Genomic DNA, 26,168 nt, shown 5'->3' on the forward strand with positions numbered 1-26,168 from the left:
ATCCAAAAGCCACAGTGAATACAAGCTGTAATCAAAGCTAAAGGTGGTCCACCAAAATATTAGAAGATGTAGCCTTTTTGTCTTTTTGGCGCAGTAGCGAGGTGGTATAACTCTATCCTTATCGCCTTGACTGAGTGAACAACCAGCCACTTGTATCTTAATCCTAAACTGTAGTCAAGATGACGGGACAGTCTATCTGTTGAAAGCATATTTTTTAGGTCAGAATGTAAAAATCAGTAAGATTCTGCAACATATGATTGTTTTATAGGTGTAATGAAGAAATATGTGTGTGTGTGTGTGTGTGTATATATATATATATATATATATATATATAAAAAAAAAAATGTGTATCTATTTTTCTTCCCAGAAAATTCTCCAGCTTCTGCCAGAAAGGATCCAGAACCGGTGGCAGTTCCACAGCATTGGTGATTATCCGCTCCGTTTTTAAACATTTTATAGCCCTTTGAACTCGGGTTTTACAAGGTTTAAACAATGTGGCCAAAGTATCGCCAAAACGTTTTTCATGGTCTACATGCATTCTTTTTTTTTTTTTTTTTTTTTAAGAAAATCTCCTGAAATGTACTTCACATTTTAGTAGTCTAACTTTTGAAATATTTCTACCAGGGCTTATCCTCAAGAAGCTGTTGCATACTGGGAACTCTCTGAAGGTATCTTTCTGATTCATTGTCGTTGTGTTACCTTTCTGTTACAACCCATATATCTGCAGCTTCCCTGGTTATGAAAAGAGAACATGTTTTAAAATTAAAAGAAAATGTGCAGTCAACACTTTGCCCATGCACAGTAGATGCTTTCCTTAACACATCCTCCTTTGCTCTTCCATCAACGTGGTAGATCCGCCGTGAGGGCGTGCGCCTCTTCTTGTTGTGGATGCAGGCGCTGCAGAATAATGCAGAGCGTGAGCAGCTCTGCATGTTTGCTTGTCTGATTCCTGGTTTCCCAGCTCCACTCTGTCATGGGACGCCACGCACCCTGGACACTTTGATCAACCCACCACTGACTTTGACAGAGAGTTAGTAAAGCTTTTATAAATATACCACAAGTATTTTTTCGCTGCACTGAATGTTGGATTCATCTCCCTGCTTTTTGATCCTGTAGCTCAGGTAACACCAGAAGAGATTACACCATTGGTCGCTCCACAGTCAGGTGACAAGAACCAGGAAGATCTCACTGGTTACTTTCTCGAAGCTCTGCTGAAATACATGGTAAACCAGGTATTATCATCATTCTTTACTAACACAGCTTCAAGCTTCAGCTTCAAGGCGGTGATTAAAAAAAGAAAAATGTTGCAATGCTTCACTAACACCACTAATGCTGAGTACACGGTTTTAAAGCAGTCACCAATATTATCACAAACAGATTTGATGATACAGGAAATGGTGATCAAATTCCTTACTGGAGTCATTAACCCAAAGTCATTACAAACACGCACTGCATCGCTTGATAGTTCACTTGTTTTGCGCTCGTATTTCTTTTTCTGGCTGCCATCACACATGAGCATTGGCACACTGATAACTCTCTCCTCTTGAACAATGGTGCTCTTCTCTGCTTGATCCTATTTTGTGTGCGTAATACTCTTTTTATAACACAGGCTTTTGTGTTTGTGTGTGTGTTTTTTCTTTCTTTGTGTTTTGACCAGGCGAAATCTCTTGAGTGGCGTTGTAAAGAGAACCATGAACGAGGCTTCAGCTTCCTCTTCGGTCACTTCAGGAAGTTTTACCTTCCTCACATATTCCCCAACTTTGGCACGGAAACCAGCCTCTACAGCCCCATGTTGGGTCAGTAGCATCAACTCATAAAGAGGATCCAGGAAGCTCCAGACTCGGGGGAAAGATGTATGACTGCATTCTAATCACAAGGAAATGATTTTCCTCTGCAGATGTGCCCCCAATGCGTCCGAAGCCATACTACAGCGTAGTGCGGAGAGAACAGGAGAATGGTGAAACTGTGTACTGTACCAAGGAGAGTTTCCTTCAGGCCCGCGTCATCTTTATCCGCTGGCTGGTTTCCTTCTGGCTGGAGCCAAGGCCCAACACACAAACACATATCCCAGGGACAGAAGGAGAAAATGTCCCAAAGAACATACAGGTAGGTTTAGTTTAGTTTAGTTTAGAGTTCATTTACAAATAATTAAAAAACACAAATACAGATAATAATCAATCAAGGTTTGTAAAATGGGACTCCCCAGAAGCTAACTGTAGCTTATGAATAGGGGCCCAGTCACACAGCAAAACAACTATAAATTACACATATAATACTAATATAAAACACACACAAAAAAAAACAAACCCTGAGACCTCCTCAGATTTCCTAGATACAAATATATTCTTATAAAAATAATACATCAGGTATTGGTACATAAAAATGTAATAAGAGACATAATTTAATAACAATTTTTGTTTGTCTTTTTTTTTTTAATTGAGAGAGATCCAGACTCTTTTATAGCAACTATCAATCTCATTCCAAATTTTTGGACCTTTGCAGGTTACACTGAAACTTGTACATTTCAGTTTCCTTTTCTTTCCCTTTAAAAGTTATTTTCCCCTTGTGGTGTGTTCATGAGTGGGATCATAAATGGGGATGAGATGACAGAGTCTATCATTGAGTCTAAACACTACATTGTACATTACACAGGCATTGTGGAAAATGTTGCACTCAGTAAGTTTCAGAAGCTTATATCCATAAAAAAGAGGATCAGAGGGAGCATTAAATTTGCTCCATGATATAACTCACACACACACGTTATGTTGGTAGATATGACTTTGCTTGTATGAAAAAACTAATTTGTAGTCAAATTTTTTTCTGATTCTGTTTCTTTTTCTCTGTGTATAATATAATTTTTTATTTGGCCCCCCCAGCGAGCTGCAGCTGGACTGGTTGCTCGTTCTGCAGGCAGCTCTGAAGACAGCGGCGGAGGAGGGATGCGCTCTGACAGCCACTTGGACGGGAGCGGGAGCTCGTTGGGGCCGGCAGGAGGAAGCATGGGGATCGGTGGAAGTCCAGGGATCGTGGGGGAAGTCGAACAGAGCCACTCCAACACATCCACCTTGACAGAGAGAGAGCCCAGCTCCTCGTCGCTGTGCTCCATGGATGAAGAGCAGCTGACAGACATGGAGGTGGTGAGGAGGGTACTGACCAGCTCCAGAACCAACGTCAACTTCATCACAGAGATCTTTAGACAGGTAACGGAATCTAAGGTTATATCGGGGAGTGGGGGTGTTTGGTAGCTGAAAATGTCCACTTTTGAAACTTTGCACCTTTGAAAGTTCACTTAGTAACACTTCAATTAGTCAGGATTATATACTAGATCATAATGGTTGTCCATTACACACTAAAAAAGTCTGCATTTGGCCAGATGCTTTCATTGAGGGGTGGAAACAAACATGGCAGAGGAACTACAGCATACCCTGCAAACTGATGAAGGCATAAAAAAACTGTCTTGACTCAGAAGTGATGTGTGAATGCACCTGTGAATACATTATCTAGTTTAAAAAGCTTTGATCCAATGCAAACTTATTCATAGGGCCCATTGGACAAGGGTGAGACTGTCTAAAATTTACAAAGATGTGGACCCTAATTTATTTATTTATTAAGTTTATTTGTGTCAGGGACAATATACAAAAAGACATTCGTCTCAGAGATGAGAAAAGATGCTTTGTACCGGATTTAGCTTACTAGCTACTTTCCATCCGTAGTCCCTGGGCAGGTAATTGTCTAAGATGTGCCCAGTCCCCTGCAAATCACCTACATATGTTTTGGAGTTGCCCATCTTTGGCTGGTTTTTGGAAAGACATTTCTAACAACACTCTCAGAAATTAGTAATATGCACATCGAACCAGACCTCATCGCATTGTTTGGGGTACTTTCAGCCACGCCACAACTCTCCAAAGCATGTAAAGATGTAATTGCCTGTGTTACTTTATTAGAAAGACAATTCATTTTACTTGGATGGAGTACAATTACTGCAGCTCCTGCAGCTCCTACTCTTGTCTCTTGGATCAAATCTATTTTAAACTGTATAAAGTTAGAAAAAATAAGGTGCACATTGAATGGGTGCACAGACCAATTTTACACTACATGGGCCCCTTTTTCCTCATATTAAGAAGCTTGATTTCCCTGCGGTTCCAGAGAAATGTTATTTCTCCTTGCTGTGTGCGGGTGTTTTTATACATATGTATATATGTCTGTGTGTGTATGTATGTTTTACTTGTTTTCACCCTGCTGGATGGATGTGAAGATAAGACAAAGTCTAGTTAGAAACATGAGGTGCATCTATATGGCGAATAGTCTGGTTATGAGGATTTCACTATATTATCTGGTCGATCTGTATGTAACTCAGTCAAGGCGTATTGTTGGTGTGTAGTTTTTTTTTGCGTGCGTTTCTTTGTTTTAGGACTACCTTCGTTAATGTGCTTTACCTATGCATTAAAAATTCACAAGTGCATTTATACTATTAATGTTTGTCGTGCCAAAAATTCAATAAAAAAAAAAAAGCTTTGAGTGGCCAGTTAAAGCAGAAAAACGCTATATCAGTGCAAACCCATTAGCATTTTGACATTGACGTTGCTTATTCTAGTTTTAATAGTATTATTTGATATACTCTAAGACTAATACCAACTATGAGTTACAGGAGGTTAAATGTTATTCCAGAAAGAGTTTGCTTACTGCCCCTACTTCCATAGCTGTGGGAAATGGGGGTGCAGTGTTGTTGCAGTTGGAATTTTTTTTTTCCCTATACAATCTTAACATTTGATTAAGCTGTTGAGAATGGCACAATATTTTGAATAAGTATTTTCTTAATAATAATAATGATATTCACGCTATTGATTTGTTAATGTTAATAACGATGATATGTATCCATGCCCTGTTACTTTGGAAGGTTGTAAATTAAATGATTCTTTTTTTTATATATATATATATATGTAGCAAGGCTAGTGCTACGGGGCCCGACCGACAGGACAGAGAGGACACGGAGTTTCAGTGCAGAACTGTTTTATTTACCACACGTGCACAAACACAGCACCAGACAGCTCAGCAGCTCCAGCAGCAGACCCGAGACCTCTTGCTGCTCTGCAGCTTATGAAGGCAGGCCGGGTGGAGAGGTTGATTGGGGCCACCTGTGCCCCAATCAACCTGAGTGGCTGCAGCTCCTCCACCCTGCCACAATATATATTTGGATGTGTTTTTTCTAGATTAAAGAAATATCGCACTACAGCACACTTATCTAAACTTGTCTTCCTATGACTCCTCTTAAATCTTTAGTGATTCCTGCACTGGCAGCTACAAAATGTCCATATGACAGTTCAGATGATGCTTTAGACTTAATTGTACAAAAATCAATATGTAAACAGCCGGCAGGCTTATGGGTGCCTTTAATCACGGAAAGATTTGTTCAGTTTGGTTGATTCCATGTGTGGGCTTTGGGCCGCTGTCATGATATACCGGTACTAGTGACAACCTGTATTTCTGCCCGAAAGGTTATTTTCTTTGGTTGGTGTCTTCAGTCTTTACACACAGGCTCTGAAAGAAATACAATCACAGATGGCTAACTTGTGTTTTTTTTTTTTTTTTTTTAAGATTCACTTTTACACAGAGATAGCGATAACCAGGAAATGTAAACATTTCTTCAGTATCAGAATTAGAACCAATAACATTGGTCCACGTTTATCCTGCAGTCTACAGTTTTGATCTGAGGCCTGTTCAATGCCATGTTTCAACATCCATCTTTAATTTTATTGCAATTTATGCATTTGATGTTGATTTTTAAGTGATTTTTGAGTGTTTTTCCTCCTTTCAAACTGAAGAATAGAAATGTAAAGCAGTATATAAACAGAATCTGCTCTGTTTTTATCGCCACAGGCCTTTCTTCTTCCCATGTGTGAGGCAGCTGCTATGCGTAAAGTGGTCCGTGTTTACCAAGAGTGGATTTCTATGGAGGATAAGCCGGTTTTTATGAAGGAGCCGGAGGAAGGCCCCTATCCTATACCTGCTGCCACCAGTCTGGACTCTGGCTCCCAGCTTGGAGACAAAGAAGATGAGGTAGAGGAATGTTTAAGCCAGGGATATATTCCATTAAAATATTCAAACAAATAAATGACTATATGTTTTATTTTTCAGGAAATGAACAAAGAGATTGACAAAGAATTGTTGGAGTACAGTGTTCATGCTGGAGTTCAGACAACTCTACAGGTATGATCCTTACTCACCTTCAGGGTCACACTCGTCCACACTCGTTATTCTGTTTGTGTTGCAGTAGTTCCTGTCACATTGGTAGTATTCAAAATCTGTTCGAGTTTGTGATAATTTTCTTCATTAAAGAAAACAAATTCTTGATTTTTATTTATTTATTTTTTTAATGTTTGTTTTTTTTAAATTCTGGTTTGAATGCTGTGTTGTCAGTTCTGATGCTTTTTACTACCTTCATACCTGTTGGGATGCATAGTGAGTTTCCTACAAATGGGAATGGCTGATCAACAAAAGTCCAAATAAGTATTGAAATTGGAATTCCAAATTTCCAATGAGTTGAAGAAAACACAAGAGTGAGGGGCGTTTGAACCATTTGAACCGTTGTTGCCTTGTTCATAATGTAAAATAGAACTTTTTTTTTTTTCTACCTTGTCTGAACACATATTAATGGTTGATACCATGCCGGTAAAAACCTAAGGCATATATATGTGCATTATTACTATATTTAATATATATACTTATATATATGCATACAAACCCAGTGAGTTTTTTTTGGGGGGGGGTGACATCTACTGCCAATCCAGGAAGCAAGAACACACGGAGGCACACGTCGAGCACTGGAAATCTGCAACAAAAACCACAAACGAAACACAAAACCGACACGGAGCCGACCAAAACACTAGCAGCAATCGACCCAAATCTCGAGATCCGATCACAGTCTGTAAAATAGAACATTAAAGCTCTCAAAAATGAGATGGGTGAGCTTGGGGCACAGATCAGAGATATGGCCACCAGAGCCCGTTCACAACTCGGATGTTTCTATATGGGGCTTTCAGAAGATACCGGCGGGCCAGAGATTTGAGGAGAAGTGGCAATAGCAAAGGTGGAATTGCAGTGCTTGTTAACAGCAGTGTTAGTGATGGTGTAATCGACGTTATGCTACGGCCAAACAGGTGTTTCTGCAGCCTTGATATTGAAGTGTCAGCAGCAGTAAGTTTTGGTCTGATAAAGTTCAACAGTATATATCCCGACATCAGCTGTTGCTGACTCCGTGTGTGACTTTGACGGCTCAGTTATTGTTAACACCCCAAAGCATACGTGCCGATTTCAACCAAACCCGTCTCTGCTGCACCTCCAATGTTTCAGCAGTTTATCAAGTGCTCCACTAGAGAAAATAAAACAGCTTCTCTGGATGAACCATAACCAAAGGAACTGTGAGGACGTAGTCACACAGGGCTGAAAAAACAGTTTTGAGCCTCCAGACTGGGATGGATTCAGTGAGCCATGTGGATATGACATCAGTGCCATAAGTGAGTGTGGGGCTGACTTCTCTGCTTCCCTAATCACAAACCCTGGAACACCAGTGACCTAGAAGAGCTGCCCAACAAGAAAGAGCCTTCGAGGAGGAAGACAGGGAATTATTGAGGGTGGTACAAAAACAACTTAAATCTCCAGATTAGAGAGAAGGAGGAGGTGTACAGGAAGATGCTGGGAAGCCAGCTTTAGCAGAATGATGTATGAGATATGTTGGCAGGTATTTAACCCTTGTGCTGTCTTTGGGTCAAGGGAGGGTGAAGGGAGATAAGAAGGAATGAAGGAAGGGAGAAAAGACGGAAGGAAGGAAAGAAGGAAGTAAGGAAGAAAGGAGAAAAGAAGGAAGGAAGTAGGAAAAGGGGTAAGGAAGGGAGAAAAGATGGAAGGGAGGAAAGAAGGAAGTAAGGAGAAAAGAAGGAAGGAAGTAGGAAAGGGAGTAAGGAAGGGAGAAAAGATGAAAGGAAGGGAGAAAAGATGGAAGGAAGGGAGAAAGGAAGGGAGATAAGGAAAGAAAGAAGGAAGGAAAAGCAAAGAAGGTAATGAAGGAACGAATGATGAAAGGGAGGTAGGAAGAAAAATGAGTAAAGGAGGATAAAAAAGGAGGAAAAGAAGAAAGGAAGAAGGAAGGATAGAAGAATTGGGTCATTTTGACCCAAAGACAGCACAAGGGTTAAGCAGAAGGGGGATCAGATATATATATGGACGACTGGATCCTCCTCTTGCCCCCAGTGAAAGGAACTTCTCATCCTCCCACTGTCTTATCTTCCACATCAGTCACAAGTCTTCGTGACTGGGAGAGTTAATTTTGCTCCGTTGTCCACCCTGCCTAGCGTCCCCCTCCTGCCATCTCTTGCAGTTAGGGGAAGATGCATCTGGAGATGCTGAACCAGAGCAAGACTACAGTTCCATGTGGTGTAAGCCTCAGACTGTGAGGGAGCAGCTATGATGGATCCTGCAGTTCCTCTTCAGCTTTAGTCTGAACCCGGAGAAAGTCCCAGCGATGTGGATGACATCCTGCCTGGTTCTTAAATAAAGTTATATATAGTACTATTGAGTTGAATCAAGTTTGCAAACAGGACGTTTACATTGTTACAACATTAATGTGTCTCTATGTCTTGACTTGGCGACTGTCTAATGAAGTGATATTTTACTTTTATATTCCAATCTAAAAAAATGTGTTATTTCATGACCGTGTTTTCTCTCTAGGTATTCATCACGTACTCCTCTAATGTTTTCCTCCTGGAGCCCGCCAACGACATCAAGATCCTTTTGGAGGAGCATGTCGACATGTGCAAGCGAGTCCTGAACATCTATCGCAGCCTAGTCATGCATGAAACCATGGACCAAAAAACATGGTACAGAAAGAAAGACGATATGATGCCAATAGATATATGTCATGATTTGTTATTTACGTAAAAAAAAATTGTCACATACATTGTGTTTTAATTAAGAAATATTATCTATATGTATTTTTACACAAGTGTTCCTGTATTTGCTCGTAGGGAGCAGATCTTACTGGTTCTGCTGAGGGTGACAGAATCTGTGATGAAACGACCACCGTCCATCATGCCTCAGGGCAAGAAGAACAACACGCTGTCAGGCAGACTCGCTGGACCTATCTTTCAGGTACTTTACTGACCCTAAATCACATTTCACAGGAAAAATGAGACTGTTCTTGTACATAGAATTACTGAATGAATGCTTTCTTCCCAGGAATTATTCTTGGCAGAAACTCATTATCTGGAAAACAGTCTTCTAAGAAACTAATTTTAGATTTAGCTTTTATGGAAATGTTATGATTTGAAAGAGCTTTTTTAGTTTGAACTGCTTTTTTCACACCAAAAATTGCATATTTAAAGAGGGTTTTAAATGCAGGTACTACACTAAAACAAGCAGATAAGTCCCTCAGTGCTCTGAAAAACAACACTGTGGTAGTTATTGTTAGCTACAACAATGTGAAAATGGCATCTGTATCTTGCATCCTGTGTTGAAACATAATTTATTCATGACTTTCTAATACCATAGTTTATAAATGTTTTAACTGGGAACGTAGAAGTCATCCCACACAGTGAAGTTGCGAGTGAGCAGCTCACAGATGATGCAGATGAATCAAATCATTCAGTCTGTTGCTGTTGTTATTCTCAGAGCCTCCATGTGAGTTAAGTGTGTGAGTTTGGCTGTGCCCTCTCCCTCTCTTGAGTTCATCACTCTCATTTAAAGTCAGCACATGCAACAGGGTGTTCCAATTAATGTCACTCAGAAGTGGAGCTTATTAATAATTATAACTGCTGCAGACATTTGATGTGCAACTCGATGCTGATTTCTCCTGCAATTGGATTTTGGTGGTGTTTTGATGACCGACGCAAAAATTGTTTTTGTCCAATTTATTAAGTTTCAAGTATGTTGGCAGGACTGGTCTTCCATAATTATATTTTCAGTTGACGCCTCTCCCTCTTTTCTGTACAGACACTGATAGTAGCCTGGATTAAGGCAAACCTGAATGTCTATATAAGCAGAGAGTTGTGGGACGACCTCCTAAACGTCCTCTCCTCCCTGACCTTCTGGGAAGAGCTCGTCACTGAGTGGTCACTCACCATGGAGACCCTCACAAAGGTCCTTACACTTTCATCTTTCAGATTTCTCCCAACTTTACCGCTTTCATATTTGCATAGATTTGCTTTCAAACTGTTACGAAAAAGATGGTATTATTAGCATCGTCTCAAGCTTGTATTTATGTTTCCCAGGTGTTGGCAAGGAACCTTTACAGCGTTGACCTGAATGAACTGCCATTGGACAAACTCAGTGAACAAAAACAGAAGAAACATAAAGGAAAAGGTCAGTAAGACACCGCAGACTCGTGCAAACCTTGAAAACCTATTGGTATCAAACGTGTGTTCAGTGCATGAACTTTCAAGTTTCACCTTAATAATATGCCCCATAGGAGAGACTGTTATTTTTTAACTGCTTTCTGTTGCTACTCCAGCCTTCGGTTCAGAGGGCCAGCGGCAGATTGTGGATCGTTCCTTCTCAAAAGGCTGGAGCAGAGACCAGCCAGGTCAGGCAGCAGCCATGAGGCAGCGAAGCGCCACCACTGCCGGCTCACCAGGCATCGAGAAAGCCCGGTGTATGGTGCGCCAGAAGACTGTAGGTCAGTATCATTTTGTTCTTGGATATCTGTTATCCTCATGTATATGAGTTTAAAGCAGCACGGAAGATGTTTTGCAGTATTTAATACAGAGTCCCCAAATTGTAAAGCGCTTGTAATGGCGCTTTTACACTAGTACCTACTCAGCCCGACTCGCCTCGCCCTTGTTTATTTTCAATACCCAGATGAGAAGTAGGAGGTTGGAGTGAAGCTGCTGTGACGTATTTGATTGTGTGATCTAAACGAAGAAGACAACAACACTAAAGATGTAGAACATGGAGGAGATGATATATGTGCTGCTGGGTCTGTGACTTGTGTTCAATATCAAGTAAAAAAATGAGAGTGAAAGAAGCTTCAAGCGGCAACGCTTTTTTATTTGTTTGTTTGTCTCTGCGCTGCTGTAAAGTCAGCTGAGAGCCGCGAGCAGCTATGAAGTGACAGAGCTCCTGGTGGATCTTGTCGTTCCTTATCGCCCGTCTACATCCCTTTTTAATTCTCTCCTCAGCCACCAGGTTTATGAACATCTACACCTCAGAGTTTGATCATGAAACAGACTTTTGCGCCTGCCATTGCTGGTCGAATAAAATGAACAGGAAGCCACGAGTGGCTCTTTTGCTGATTTCCGCCTCCTGACTCACACGTCTGACGGCCCCGCCCCCCGACCAATCGGTGGCCTGTAGGGTGATGACGTCAGATGCTGGCCGACTCAGACGCTTAGAACCTCAGCAGAATAGATACAGAAGTATCTACTCGACCCGCCTCAACCCCTAGTGGAGAGGCGCAAAGGCCGGTCGAGCGGGCTGAGTAGGTACTAGTGTAAAAGCGGCATAAGTGAAGTCACTGTTATGACTGTCCAAGATTTACACATATTCTGTCTCTTGTTCAGTCAGTTTCGTTTTCTACTCCATCATTACTGTGTTGAATCTCATAGTTGTCTCTGCCTGTCATGATGCCCACTGTGGCTCCGTGAGCTTGTTTCATTGTGCTGTTAAGTGATCCGAGTTCTCACAAGAGTCCGCTGGGACGGGAGTCTAAAGGTACTTTGGATGCTTATGATATGAACAGGACACTGAGAGAGAGATACGGAAGAGTATTAGGGCCATGCAGGAGAAAAAATATTTGAGAGGGGAAGATTTTTTTTTATTGTGCACTTCGAGAAAAAAGTCAAAATGTTGAGAAAAAAGTTGAAATGTCGAGATTAATGTTGAAGCACAATTTCGAGAAAAAAGTCGAAATGTTGAGGAGAAAAAAGTCGAAATGTCGAGAATAATGTTGAAGTACAATTTCGAGAAAAAAGTCGAAATGTTGAGAAAAGTCAAAATTTCATGAATAAAGTTGAAATGTTGAGAAAAAAGGTGAAATTTTGACTTTATTCTTGAAATTGTATTTCAACATTATTCTTGACATTTCGACTTTTTTCTCGAAATTGTACTTCAACATTAATCTCGACATTTCGACTTTTTTTTCTGGACATTTCGACTTTTTTCTCGACATTTCGACTTTTTTCTCGAAGTGCAGTATAAAAAAAAAATCTAATATTTTTTCTCCTGCCTGGCCCTAATACTCTTCCGTAGAGAGATGGCGCTTCCTGAAAGCAATCAGATATTCTTTCAAATGAGGTTTTAAACTGACATTTTAACACACACACACACACAAAAATAATTAGTTTTGCTTTAAAAGTTAGATAATGTTGCTGTTACTGGCTTACTTGCAGCACATGTGACATTTACCTTGCAGTAGGGAAATGAGGGCCCGCCTCTCAGCACATTCTTATGCCCTCTGACATGGTTTAATGGTGGACTTTTGGCCCCCGTATGGTGGAGTTGAGTCGGAAAAGTGTTTGGCTCTTCTGAGCAAGACAGCAGTACCCTTTAAAATGCAACACGCAGCCGAAACTCCCAGAAACATTTACCTGCAGATATGATAAGAAGACGACCTTGTAGAAACAGATGTGGTGGTGTTTCACATCGTTAAAGATACGCAGCCCATTTTCACTCAAACCCTGAGTTTCTCAGGCACAACACCACATCTGTGTTATTTATTTTAGAATAAATTAAGTATCAAGGTTGAGATTGCACTTTGTTTTCAGGCCGCATCACCTGGTCCTATGTGCAGTTTTGCGCTAACATGTGGCCCAGTTCTCTTAAGATTGCAGTAAACATTCATTTGAAACTAAAAGACACTGAGTTAAGATTCCTAGCGCATGTTTATAAAACAAGAGTATTGGTTTACACATTGCTCTTGGTTTTCTGCTGATTCTAAGTGATGCTCATTCTTTAAATATGTAAAACTCGCACAGAGAGCAGTTATCGACATTAGCAGCTGTAGTAGGGTTTGGTTATTACGCTCTAAATAGACTCTAACTTTGCAGATGCACAGCTTTTATTACTTTTATCAGTTGTATCTTTTGCCCATGTATTTAAAGATCATAGTCAGCCAAGCCTGGAATTGTATTTATTTTTTTAAACTTCTGGAGTTGGTAACACTATCACAAGTGCGCTGTTACTCTGTCGCGGACATGAGGGGGTTTGAGGAGCTCGTACAGAGGTGTAAGTAACCGCCAGCCTCTCACTGTCTCTTCTGCAGAGCTAACACTGACTCACTCTTCTTTCACCTTGCCTGTTTCTGCTCTTTATCTGCCCTTGAATCTTTCTCACTAATTGTCTTTCCACCAAATGTGAATTATGTGCTTTCTCTCTGTCCTATACATGCTTTTTTTTTTCTTACAACCCAAATCCCCAAAAAGTTGTCAATATGAAAAATGCAAAATAAGATCACAGTGATTCCTACGTTTGCTTTGACTTTTATTCGAGAGTAGACGGTATGAACCCAAGACATCTTCTCTTTTTTCAGTCAGGTTAAATATTTGATTCAACTCTTCATCAACTTTTGCATTTCAAGCCTGCAACACTGTGCAAAGAAGTTAGTCTTTGGACAGTGTTGCAGTGTTGCGGGCCAGTTTGTGCTAGAAAAAGAGTGAAAGGGGAAGAAAATGGTGATGTCCACAGATGATGTCAGAGTGACTCGGTACAAAAGCGGTATTCATCAAAAAAGAGTACATACCAAATACTGCACTTGCAATAGAGTACAGTATGCACTGCATAAACAAAGATGCATATTAAAAATTATTTAAAATAAATAAATGTGTATATATCATTTTTATCTTGCATTTAAAACATAACAATATGGTATATGCTTTTTATATCCATTGTATGCTATGACACAAACGGAAGCCAGTCACATGACAGTCACATGACAGCTCTGACTGGTTCCCACAGTAGTGGTGCATTGCATTGTGGGTTATAGTATGCGAGGTAGACTGGTGAGTTGTACACAAGCGCCAACCATCTAACTTCTGCATTGATGCTCCTTCAGAACTAAGTTTCGTTGCTCCTTTCACTCCCGTGTTAAAATCTCCAACTTTAGAGCAGAAATAAACGTTTACAGCTTAGTTCAAATAACCATTTTGGTCTCAATCATTCGATTTCACACCCATGACAACTTTGAGGGAGATAGAAAAAAAATGTGTACCACACCAGGCTAATTTATACTGTATCAAGCAACAAATGTATTTCTAACATAATTGATTGCAAGTCTGCTCAGCCAATGGCTAGGCGTTATTACTTCCTCATCCGGAATCGTGATGCTACAGCGCGTAGTGAAGAAGCAGCCTCGGCTAAATGCGATTGTCGTTTTTGATCTTGCCGTCGAGTTAATCTCCTGCTGTTAACATCTGACAGCACTTCTGCAGATGTTTCGGCTGGGTTCGGCTCCAATTGTTTGCATACTGGGTAGTGTGTACTACATTTGGACAAAAGAATGCACAAGTGGTATGGCATATGGTTCAGCCTGAGACTTTGTGGAGAAAAGATGGACAGAGGATGTCCAATAACAAAATATCTGCCCCTAGTACAAAGATATGTCTTAGCAAGAAGGGGGTCCGGGTACTAGACTGGCCTGCCCCCTCCACCTAATGTGTTTAGAACTTTGAATGTTGAAAAAGTTGAAATCAAACATGGCCATGACTCTGTACCGTTACACAACTTGAGACATGTTTGCAGAATAAGTGGGACAACATAAGAACTAAAATGCTCAACTTCTTGATATCCTCAATACTACACTGTCTCTTAAGTGTTGTGAGGAGCAGTGGCAACATAACAGAAGCCCCACTGTCCCATCTGGTTCTGGAGTGCGCTGCAGGGTAACAATTGGCGTATGTTTTTTTTTTTTTTTTTTTTTTTTTTTTCTTGGAAAAGAATGTTTATAAAAACAAAAGAAAGTAGTCAGTGTCACAGATAAGGCTTAACAACAGAATACATTAAGTACGATACTTGTCAAAATGATCCATAACAAGTATGACAACGCATCAGGACAATGAAAACATCTGGAAAGTTAATATTCTGTCAGCACGGTTGCGTAACACTGAAACAGTTTCTGTTTGAAGTCTTTTTTTATTTATTTTTTTATTTTCCCAAAATCAAATCAGTTTTATTGCCTCTGTCCACGTGAATTCATCGTCTGAAGTTCAGCGAATCGAGAGCGAGCTGGATACGATTTGCTCACATTTAAGCTTTGGATTCAATACAGTTTTAATACACAGTCAAAATGTGCAAAGCAGCACGGTTTCATTACACATCGTGTCAGCTGATCCTTTTCTTCTAAACCTAAAACTAACAAAGATAAAACGAAAAGACTGAATTTTTTTGATATTTTAATGGCTTGGGTTGTAAAGCATAAAATAAATATTTTATGTCTTAAAAAAATAATAAATAATCCCATAAATCAGACATGGTAAGCAGCAGTAATACTGTACCACATGGTACGTTTCGATGGCTTGCTTTCAACAACAATTGACGTATGTTAATAAACTACATGAAGGTGATGAGACAAACATGGAAAAAACAGGGTTCATGCTGTTTGCAAAGAATTTAAAGTCAACGTATACGTCCAAATCTCTGCATTTTTATTTTATTGTTGTTTTTTTGCCTTTTCCAAATCATCACAGCCTTTTCTGCTGTGTTCTTTTAATTATCATTTCATCCAGACACACAGTTTAATTTCTTCAATATCTATTATACGTTTTATTTCTTTTTTTGGTGTTCTGTATCTACTTTTTTTCTTTAGTTTTTTGTGTTTTTCTTCCGTTCCATCTTTACCCACATAACCTGTATCCAGAGGTGGGTAGAGGAGCCAAAAATTGTACTCAAGTAAAAGTACTGTTACTTCAGAATAATATGACTCAAGTAAAAGTAAAAAGTAGTCATCCAAATAATTACTTGAGTAAAAGTAAAAAAGTACTTGGTGAAAAAACTACTCAAGTACTGAGTAACTGTTGAGTAACTGTTTATTTTTTTAACACAACCATTCAAACAGACAAAAGTACAAAATAATCATCTTCAGGCAAATTAAATCAATAAAATTAATTAAAATTAATAAAAAATAGCTGAAATTAAAATAATATTAAAGTAAATTCAAGTACTTTAATAAATAATAAAATAAATAAAATAATAACAGAATTAAAAAATAAATTAAGCACAAAATTTCAAGCCTTTGTACTTTTCTTTTTTAACCAGGCAGAACTAGAACAAGCCCATGAACTCATAGAAACTCTGTGTGTGTTTGAGTCTGTGTAAATGTGACAAAACATGCAAAAACAAAAATTTTTCCCAAAGAATCACCCAGTGATGTCATGAGATTGACGCGTACGCGGATAAAAGGGTTAAAAGAAAAGTAAGAGCTCAACGTAGCCTAATGTAGCGGAGTAAGAGTAACAGTTTCTTCTTCACAAATCTACTCAAGTAAAAGTAAAAAGTATAGTGATCCAAAACTACTCCTAAAAGTACAAAATTTCCCAAAACTTACTCAAGTAAATGTAACGGAGTAAATGTAACTCGTTACTACCCACCTCTGCCTGTATCTTCTACTCACCTATTGCTCTTACTTTTCACACTAAAAACACTCTTCTTTGCTTTGTTTGCTTTCTTTGCCTTTCCCACACTTTTCTGCTTTTCTTCTCTGTTTCTCTTCCCACTTCCTCAGCCCTGCGTAGCTGTTCTACGGGGGACTCTCTGCTGTCCTCAGCCTTTATCCGCAGTGCTAAGAGTGCTCCTGCTCTGGCTCCGCCTCTTCCTGTCCTCCTTCACCACCACCACCCTTTTCTGCCCCCCCTTGCCGACCATCTGGCAGGTACACTCTCTTTGCACTACCTGTCTGCCTGCCTGCCTCCCGCCTGCTTGGAAACTGTAGTGTCTGCATCTGCATTTCTGTCTGCAACTGAGACCAAGAGTTCTGGTCACAATCCATGCCGTTTGCATTTCTGTATCAGGAGTTGAACGAGGCCTTTCTATTTCAAATGTAACTGCACTGCTGTGATTTTTAAGACACACTTAAACAGGAAATATGTTGCACATTAAAAGTGCTTAGATTTTCCACAGATAAGACATATATTATGGTTGTATTATGTAGATAAATGAATGATATACAGGACTGTCTCAGAAAATTAGAATATTGTGATAAAGTTGATAATGCAATTAAAAAAACAAAGATGTCATACATTCTGGATTCATTACAAATCAACTGAAATATTGCAAGCCTTTTATTATTTTAATATTGCTGATTATGGCTTACAGTTTAAGATTAAGATTCCCAGAATATTCAAATTTTTTGAGATAGGATATTTGAGTTTTCTTAAGCTGTAAGCCATGATCAGCAATATTAAAATAATAAAAGGCTTGCAATATTTCAGTTGATTTGTAATGAATCCAGAATGTATGACATTTTTGCATTACAGAAAATAAAGGACTTTATCACAATATTAAAATTTTCTGAGACAGTCCTGTAAACATTCACCTTTTTAGATGTTAAATCCAGTAAATTCATGTATTCTGTTTTTATCTAAAACAGCTTATTTTTTGCAAGTAATTTACTGCCAAAAAAAAGGATAATCAAAGTGTATAGTAGCCCCTGCTTAAAGGATTTTTTAAATTAAAAATGATGAAAATTAGTGTGAATTTATTATGACGTGATTGATGAGTTGGGAAAAGTTGTTCTAAAAGCTGTCAACTTTTTCCCATGAAAATGCAGCAAACCAATCTCGCTCAAATTATGTAATAAAGTTTAGTGATGGCATTGCAGGTAAATGTTAAATTAGGCTGCTTATTTAGCCGATAATGCTAATATAATGCTGAGTAATCTAATCCCCTTTGTTGGCAATATTTTTCTCAGCTGCCATTTCCCACACCAGCTTCGTCACAATACTTCACCCACAAGGTCACCACAAGTGAAAATCATGGGGAATACATTTTCTTTTATCAGGGTACAATTCAGTAATTTACAAAATAAAATACACTGAGTTAATTACAGAGTCATGTGATTAACTACTGTTATAAATTGTAGTTGCTTGACAGCTCCAGATGCTTACATAACTATGTTATAAATAATGTTTCTATTTTTGTGGAGGAATTAATGATCATTTCTTAAATAATCAAAGGCTGGATTGGATAGAAAAACAATGGGCATGTTCACCATCTCGGGGCATTAATCTGAAATATGAATTTGTGTGACTGGAGCAGCAGCAGCCTATAATCTGTAGATGTTTAAATGTTTCAAATGTTTGCTTTAGCAGAAGGACATGATGATAGACGCATTGAGTTGGTTACATTATGCAGTCTGTAGTTCATTTACGTTTTTTTTATAATGCATTTTGATGTAAATTGGGCTTCTCTTGCCTCACGTGGAGATGACACATTAATGTGTGTCTGCATGGTACCTGACCTGTCTTGTAACCTGCATGTTTTACTTCTCCTTCTGCACACATACGTGTCTCATTAAACTAACTTCCAATGCCTGCATCATTTTCGGACATGGATTTATTTACTCTTTGTTTTTTAGCCCATCATATCGATCTTAGTGTTTTGTGTGATAATTCATTTGACCTGGTTTTATTCTCGCATTTGTTTTGACTCTTCATCATTTTAAAGAAGGCAGTGGTGATTGTTTTGATGTGTATTGCTTTTGTTTCTTTTGGTGTGTGTTTTTTGCCGGGGATGATGATGATAACATTGAAATAAAAGTTGACGTTTATCTGATATTAGGGCTGGGCGATATATCGAGATTTTAATATATATCGATATATTTTCAAACGCGATATGGTACGAGACAATATCGTTTATATCGATTTAAAAAAAAATATATATATATTTTTTTTTATTTTTTTAATTTTGATATAGCTTATTTTGTGACAAATTGACTTGAATGTTTTATATGAGATTTGCACAAATGTTTTGTTATTTGCACAACTGTCAACCTCAGTGGAAAGGTCTGCCTGTTACTGTCTACACTGTATTAATTGTACAGTGTATTTTAATTTAATTGTTATGCAGGAAAGGGATATTTGTTTTATTTTATTCAAGAAGCATTTTATTCTATATATGCAGGCAGTTTATTTTTATTTCATTTGTTTTATACATTTGATATTGTGCAGACCTCTGTTAATAAAGGAACCTGTGTGACATTTGGCACGAGGCTTTGTATTAAAACGGACAGTTTTTTTTAAGGGTTTGCCTCAGAAAAAAATGAAGCTAACAGAGATGCTATGCTATAATGCTTTGGGGGAAACCCCAATTATGGCACAGAAAAAATATCGATATATATATCGAGTATCGCCATTCAGCTAGAAAATATCGAGATATGACTTTTGGTCCATATCGCCCAGCCCTATCTGATATCTAACCTGAATTACCTCAATTTGAATGTAAGGTGACTATTATAGTCTCACTTGGATACATGAAGGTTTGATAAACTGTCTCAGTCACATTTTGCAAACAAACACACATTATAATTGATCTTTCTCATGTTTATCCGCATTTACAACTCTACTAACATGACCCCTCTTCCTTCATCTTCCTCCAATCACCAGACCTCGAGGACCCCCCCATCCTGACGTCCCGCAGCTCTCGAATGCGCCACTCGTCCCAGAGCGACGAGGCCCCTCCCACCTCCTGTTCTGAGGTGTTTCAGGGCGGGTCCTGCGACCTGGAAGCCCCATCCTCCCTTGCAAGAAGCAGCAGCGCCTCCGACGTCATGGAGCCTTTCATCGCAGAGCGGGTCAAAGGTGAAGACTCTCAGAGGGACCCAGTTTCAATCCCTAATCCCCCCGATCACCTCTCCACAGCTACTTCCTTACTTGCAGCCAACAGCCACACAGCTCAACCCATCTCACAACCCCTCACCTCCTCTTCTCCCACCCCTTTTACCTTCTCCAATGGTTTTCAATCCTCGTCCTTAGAGGCACAAGATGATGGTAGTGTTTGTGACCAATCCTGGAACCAGATCGGCTCTCAAAGATGTGGTTCTAGTTCTGATTGGGTCAGCGGTTGGGACTCCGCCTTCGCCATCTCATCCGAAAAGGAAATTGATGCAGAAGAAGGGGTAACTGGGACTGAGGCGGAGGAAGATGATTTATTCTCCTCCATTAGGGATTATCTCACTCACAAAGGAGGTGAAAGGAAGGAGGAGGCTGGAGAGAGGGAAGGTCGTACCGACGCAGCTGAAAATAGTGTCGTTGTACCTGCGCTGGTGCAAACTGGGGTAGCTAGGTCCCAAGTAGAACATACAGGACAGCCGGGGGAAGTGAAGCAGGTGGTAAGGGAGAACAGGGAGGTAAGTAAGTCAGTGAGACACTCCAGTGTGGACTCCACAGAGGAGAATGAGGCAGAGCAACGGAGTATCTATGAGTGTCTCGAGATGCAGTGTCAATGGCCGTCTCCCAACGTTAAGGGAAGCACTACCTTGGAAAGAATTACTGGGGAGAAAAAAGGAACAAGTACTGGAACAGGATTAGAAGGAAAGTTTGACATGTGGAGTCAAATAAGAGAAGAGAAAAAAGCTGCTGTAGAAGTGATTGATAAGTCCAGTTTGATTAGACAGGATGCAGTGGAATCTAGCACTGAATCAAACCCTCAAGCCTCGGACTCTGCTAAAGCAAAAATGTCCCGTATTAGTGGCAAGAAACACCAGTCTGGGAGTGTTCACGTTAGCTTCCGGCCCTCGACCGAGTCTGTCCAGTTCCACAACCCTCTGGAGAATAAGGAAGCCCACTGGAGAGCAAGGCTCCGTCGACTCAGTCACTTCCACACCCACAGTCACTCGGCTGGGGAGAGGACAGGGGCGGGGACCGGCGTAGGGTCAGGGGGCAAGCTGGGGGCAGGAGCTGCAGGTAAGTTTGGCTCTGTGGCCGGAATTGGCCACAGAATAGGGACACATGAGAAGTTATCAGGAGCTGTCACGAATAGCAGTGGAGCAGGGGCCTTAACGGGCGCCGGAGGCCTGGAAAGCAGAGCTGGAACTGCAGGGGACAAGGGAAAGCAACACTCTGGCTCTTGTACGGGAGGCAGCCTTAACCCCGAGGCTCACTCCGAGGTATTATTGAGTAGCTCAGGTTTCTCAGGCATATCCTCCGGAGTGCGCGGACGTTTGGGACGGTCAGCCTTGCGATCTCGAGCCTCCCGCTCGCGCTCCCAGGAGCCCGGCAGCACTACCTCACGACACCACCAGGGGGCTCTTCTTGGCGGCGTCTACAAGACCGTTGTCCACGCTCTGTCCTCAAAACCTCGGCCCAGAGGTCAGGGGTCGTCCCAGGGTTCATCGCCGCAGCGGCAGGGCCGGGCCGCCATGGGTGACGCATCGCTAAAGGATCTCTACTCCCATGTCCTGGGCTACTTTGGACGAAAGGCGACTGCGCCAGGTGAGGATTGCAACAAACAAAGTGCGTTGCATAGAGGACAGCAGATAGAGCAACTGTGGAAAGACAAATACTCACCAACACATAAAACACCAGCAAGTCTCTTTCCCTTTTTGGCTGTTTTAACTGGTTTGCCATGATGGAATGATATTTTTTGGCTGTAACTCATCATCTTGCTGCCGGACTGAAACTCCCTGTTGATGTGTTTCCACTTGAACATAGCCCATCCTCTTACCTGTGTCCTATTCAAGGGGCCCTGCCTCCTCCCACACCTTCCCATTTGCTTCTTTTGGCTCAGAAGTTCCCTCCCTCTTCTTCCTGTCTTCTTTCTTCTAAAGGTTTTGGGATTTTAACCTGTTCTCCTACCTACTCTCCACCTCCTCCCTTTCCTCAATTTTGCATGTGGCCTCCTCGTGCCTCCTCCGCCTCCTCCCCGGACTTTGGCCCCTCTTCAGTTTCACAGAAGAAAACAACAATCTCCAGAGAAGAAAAAGCTTCTGGTAGAAAAGAAAAACAAATCTGAAATATTGGAGCTGTGCTTAATGCCCTTCTGAAAGCTGCCTGACGGTTTACTGGATTTTCCAGCTTCAGAGCTTTGTTTGCTGTTATGATAGCATTAAAATTATTAAATATTAAAAATTTCATTTTAGATGTGCAAATGCTCACATTTTTGGGAGTGTAGACATTTGTGTAGTTCATGTCCGTACCACTAGATCGCAGCATAGCACCTTGTGAAAACGGTCGTCTCTGTGACCGAAGTAGGCGGACAGATTTCAGGCGTATAAAACAGTTATTGCTCTAAAATCTGGAATGGTTATTTGCCTTGTACGCTGCCAGATCTTCATATACGTTTTGATAATTGTCAAACCACTCCATTTAAAATTACAGTTCAAAAGCTGATCTTCCTATTCTTTCTTATTCTTGGTGCAGCAGAACTGTCATTACAAGATTTCTGCCCAGCAGTTTAATAAGCTGACTGTGAAGTTACTTTTGTGCAATTGCTAATTTTTTCTCTTTTTACTAATTTAGATTTTTTTTCCTTCCCTTTGGGAACAATTGCAAAATATATCTTATTTCATTTAGTTCCCAAATAGATGACACACTTGCATCCAGAGCTATTTTAACAAGATGGTTGAGGTGGACCTAGTCTTCTTGCATGTTCCATATCGACAGCAAACTCGCCAGTGTATTTTTGCAATCACATTGAATTTAGATAGCCTAAGTCAAAATACTTAAAGCAGGAAACTAGCTGCTGTATTTGGTTGTGTGTCTGGATGTGTGTTAAACTTGTTAAGCTGTGAGTCCTGTCTGTCGTGCGTAACCCTTATTCTATAAACACAGCTGGAGCCCTTGTCTGGGGTCCTGTAACCTTGACCACACGATGTCACCGTGTGGTCGGGTAAAGCTGGCATGGCCATTAGAATGAGCTTACACACCTATGTTGAATACACCTGAACAACTACTTAAACCATAGAGCGCTGTGCATTTGCTTCCTCTAAGCATCACCTTCCTTCACTGACCTCCAGTTGTGTTTGTATGAAGAATGTGGGAACATTCCCAGTCTTCCTGTGGATTAGCATGAGTGCTTGTTGTATTGCATAGCATCGTCATAGTCAACACCTAACGTTGGTCATGGTTACGAATGCTAATACTGTTTCTTTGTCCGTTATATGGCTCAGTGTTTCCTGGCTAGACAGACTTGACGGCTTTCTGGACCTGTGAGTCTGTGAGCGTTGGCTGGACTGGGCAGGTTAAAGATGTAAATACATGTTGGAAGGCAATGGAAGTAACTCTAGGGGTGAGGTAGCCTTACACCTGAACACCCAGTGCTTGCTTTTGTTTGAATTCAATGAACCATCTCATTAAGTATATAATATTGGCATGTCATTGTTAATTCAAATGTTGAATATGCAATAATATAATTGAGAAATGGATATTCTTTTTTTTATTATTATCTTAGATTTGTATGATGTCCTATTCCTTTTACTGACAGTGATGTGATGGCAAATAACCATTACAGCTGTATAATCACTATGTAAACAACTAGATTCATAATCTTAAAGCTAGATTAGATATCTGGATAGTGCATGAATTGTGGGGAAAAATATATATAAATTGGTTGTATACTGTTAAGCAGGAGAAATACAGTATTGGGTAAGTTTGCTTTACTATAAAGTAATTTTTTCTATATCTGTTAACAACAGCAGCACATTATTACAGCGTACAATAATCTGCTTTATTAGCTACCAGAGAGACTATTTCCACCAGCTTATTTGAGCTAAATTTAAAGCCAATGTTTTGCACGTTTAGTGACAGCTGTGGCGGATGTATCCGTAGGGCGTCACACTTTGACCAAAGTTTGTATTGTCCTGTGGTAAGTGGCCACGTTGTTTTAAATCCACCCTAATGGCAGCAACATAAATAGTTTGATTCTCTGTTCAGTAAAGCTTTGTCGACCAAATTCCTTTCTGATATTGAATTAAAATCAACCAGCGATTCAGCTATATATTCATGAACTGCAGATCAGATGATCAACGTCACAGTCCAATCTGATACTGGATTCATGGATACCTTTTACTCTTAGTCTTTAAAGCCACACTCACTGCTGTCATTGCATCCACTCTAGAAGTGATATCACCCACTGAAGCATAACCTCATTAATATAGGCCTCTGGTCTGCTGCTTGTTTAACAAGGCCTTGCCTTTCATGCATGATGTGAATTAACTCCTGCATTGCTTTCGTGGTGGGTTTTGATGTGCCTGCTGTTGTGGCTTTTCTTGTGTGTGTGCGTGCGTGTGTGTGGTGTCGTTGTTTTGTTTTTGTTTTTACACTCACATCAGGACTGCTCCTACAATCAGCATAAACATGATCACTTTAATTGGTTTGAAACTGGTTTATTGATAGTTTGATATTTTAGCATCAGCCGTTTATAAATCTGCAGCTGTACTTTTAGCTTTATGCTGCTAATAACAATAATGCTAGCGGCATGGACTTGAGAATTGCCCTGTCCGTTCTCAATCCAATATAAAATGTATTCGTACCCACCCTATGTTATACTACTGCAGCTGGTTGAATTTATCACCAGTATTCCATATTTTAAATCTTTTTGTTTTGTTTTTTAAGTTTGACTTGAGTTGTTGGTGCAGGTGAGCAACAGCTACTGTCTCTGTCGTTACCCGTTTACACAGATGTCTTAGTCTGAGGTCTTTAAATCTTTATTCGGCTATTTTTGATGTGAGTTTGTCCTTAATTGTCAAAATTGATCAAGGTCTCAAAGTGTGTTTGGTTGTGAACATGTGTGTGTAGCCACCAAAGAAGAGGTGGTCCCGAAGGCCCGCCCAGTCTCCACTGATGTAGGAAGCAGCAACCCCAACTTCTCTGACCTCATGGACGAGTTCATCCAGGAGAGGCTGAGGGCCAAAGGGACAGCGGTCAGTACAACACACGCACCGTTTCATTAATTAAGATGTCACTATCCTTCAAAGGCACAAATACCACCTTCTACTGGATGTGCAGGGTCGTCGTGGCAGCAGTCCAGGAAGTCTGGAGGTTCCCAGAGACCTGCCAGAGCTTCTGGAGGGGGATCAGAGTCCGGCGTCCAGAGCTCTTGATGACCTTCGGCCTATCGATGATCCAGGGGTTCCCTCTGAGTGGACATCGCCTGCAAGTGCCAGCGGTTCTGATGTCATCAGCTCGGACAGCCAGTCGGACTCTTTTAATGCCTTTCAGTACTCCACATGCAAATTTGAGAGTAAGGGACCAAATATTTTTCTCTAATACGCTCCTAAATATCAGCCTTCCATAATTGGGCATCGCAGATTCCACCTAATTGTCTTGTTCAACTTGAAAAGAAACCAGGAATGTTAATTCAGTTCTAAAACTGATGATACCTAATGTTATTTTTAGGCCTGTGTTTAAAAAATCGATTTCCCAAATCTAAATCGATTCTCATATTAATTCCTAAAAATCGATTTCGAATCGATTTTATTTTTTTTTATTTTATTTATTTATGTTTTTTTTTTTTTTCATCATTACATTACAACTTTTGGTTATTTTTTTTGTTTATCCTCAAAAAAGGAATGTTTTGTTGGGCACGAGAATAACTGGTCCCATGTTTTTGCATTTAAATATGTTTAAAGGTATGAAAACATTAAAGTGTTGGGTTATAATTGCATAAATTGTCTATATTTCATTACTTTATATACTGTCTTGGGGTTACATTAGTAAAAAATGCTAAAAACCAAATGCTCAAAAATTAAAAACCAAAATAGACCGAAAATGGAACAAATAAAAACGGAATGTGGGAAAAAATAAAACCGATTTCATCCGTCTCTGTTTCCTCCCTGGATCTGTTTGGTAATTCTGACCCACATGATGTTTTTGTTTGCAGTTCTATCAGCATTCTGGGAGCTGATTGGTCCTTACAGCATCATTAGCTGCCAATACTTGCAGTTTAATCTCAATATAATACTAGTAGTAATATTTTGCATAACTACAGTCATATAATTCATGCAACAACTCAAAAAACAGTTTTAATAACACTAACCCAAATCAATATCGGAATCGAATCGAATCGAATCAAATCTTGATAATCGATTCTGAATCTTAAGAATCGGAATCGAATCGATTCTTGATATTTGAATCGATCCCCAGCCCTAGTTATTTTGATATGTAATTTAATGATTTACATTTTTCAAAATTCTTTACTATTAGGCTTAAAAAAAAACATTAGTCTCAGTGCTAATTTATGACACTTTTGGTTGT

General features: G+C 40.0%; 1 protein-coding gene across 2 annotated transcripts in view; it reads left to right on the forward strand.

Annotated features, from left to right (window-relative positions):
- The window catches only part of ralgapa1 (Ral GTPase activating protein catalytic subunit alpha 1), a 97,652-nt gene that overhangs the window by 7,548 nt on the left and 63,936 nt on the right, over nucleotides 1–26,168 (forward strand). For both annotated transcript variants that reach the window (XM_061744510.1, XM_061744512.1), the window contains exons 4-21: nucleotides 368–425; nucleotides 625–668; nucleotides 853–1,030; nucleotides 1,117–1,232; nucleotides 1,658–1,796; nucleotides 1,898–2,106; nucleotides 2,877–3,200; nucleotides 5,878–6,057; nucleotides 6,136–6,207; nucleotides 8,725–8,873; nucleotides 9,021–9,144; nucleotides 9,985–10,131; nucleotides 10,263–10,353; nucleotides 10,502–10,666; nucleotides 16,703–16,849; nucleotides 19,581–21,407; nucleotides 24,711–24,835; nucleotides 24,921–25,155. In XM_061744510.1, coding sequence (XP_061600494.1) covers nucleotides 368–425; nucleotides 625–668; nucleotides 853–1,030; nucleotides 1,117–1,232; nucleotides 1,658–1,796; nucleotides 1,898–2,106; nucleotides 2,877–3,200; nucleotides 5,878–6,057; nucleotides 6,136–6,207; nucleotides 8,725–8,873; nucleotides 9,021–9,144; nucleotides 9,985–10,131; nucleotides 10,263–10,353; nucleotides 10,502–10,666; nucleotides 16,703–16,849; nucleotides 19,581–21,407; nucleotides 24,711–24,835; nucleotides 24,921–25,155 — 4,330 coding nt within the window. The remainder of the gene's footprint in view (nucleotides 1–367; nucleotides 426–624; nucleotides 669–852; nucleotides 1,031–1,116; nucleotides 1,233–1,657; nucleotides 1,797–1,897; nucleotides 2,107–2,876; nucleotides 3,201–5,877; nucleotides 6,058–6,135; nucleotides 6,208–8,724; nucleotides 8,874–9,020; nucleotides 9,145–9,984; nucleotides 10,132–10,262; nucleotides 10,354–10,501; nucleotides 10,667–16,702; nucleotides 16,850–19,580; nucleotides 21,408–24,710; nucleotides 24,836–24,920; nucleotides 25,156–26,168) is intronic.

The sequence above is a fragment of the Cololabis saira genome, chromosome 16, assembly GCF_033807715.1.
Source record: "Cololabis saira isolate AMF1-May2022 chromosome 16, fColSai1.1, whole genome shotgun sequence".
Lineage (NCBI taxonomy): Eukaryota > Metazoa > Chordata > Actinopteri > Beloniformes > Belonidae > Cololabis > Cololabis saira.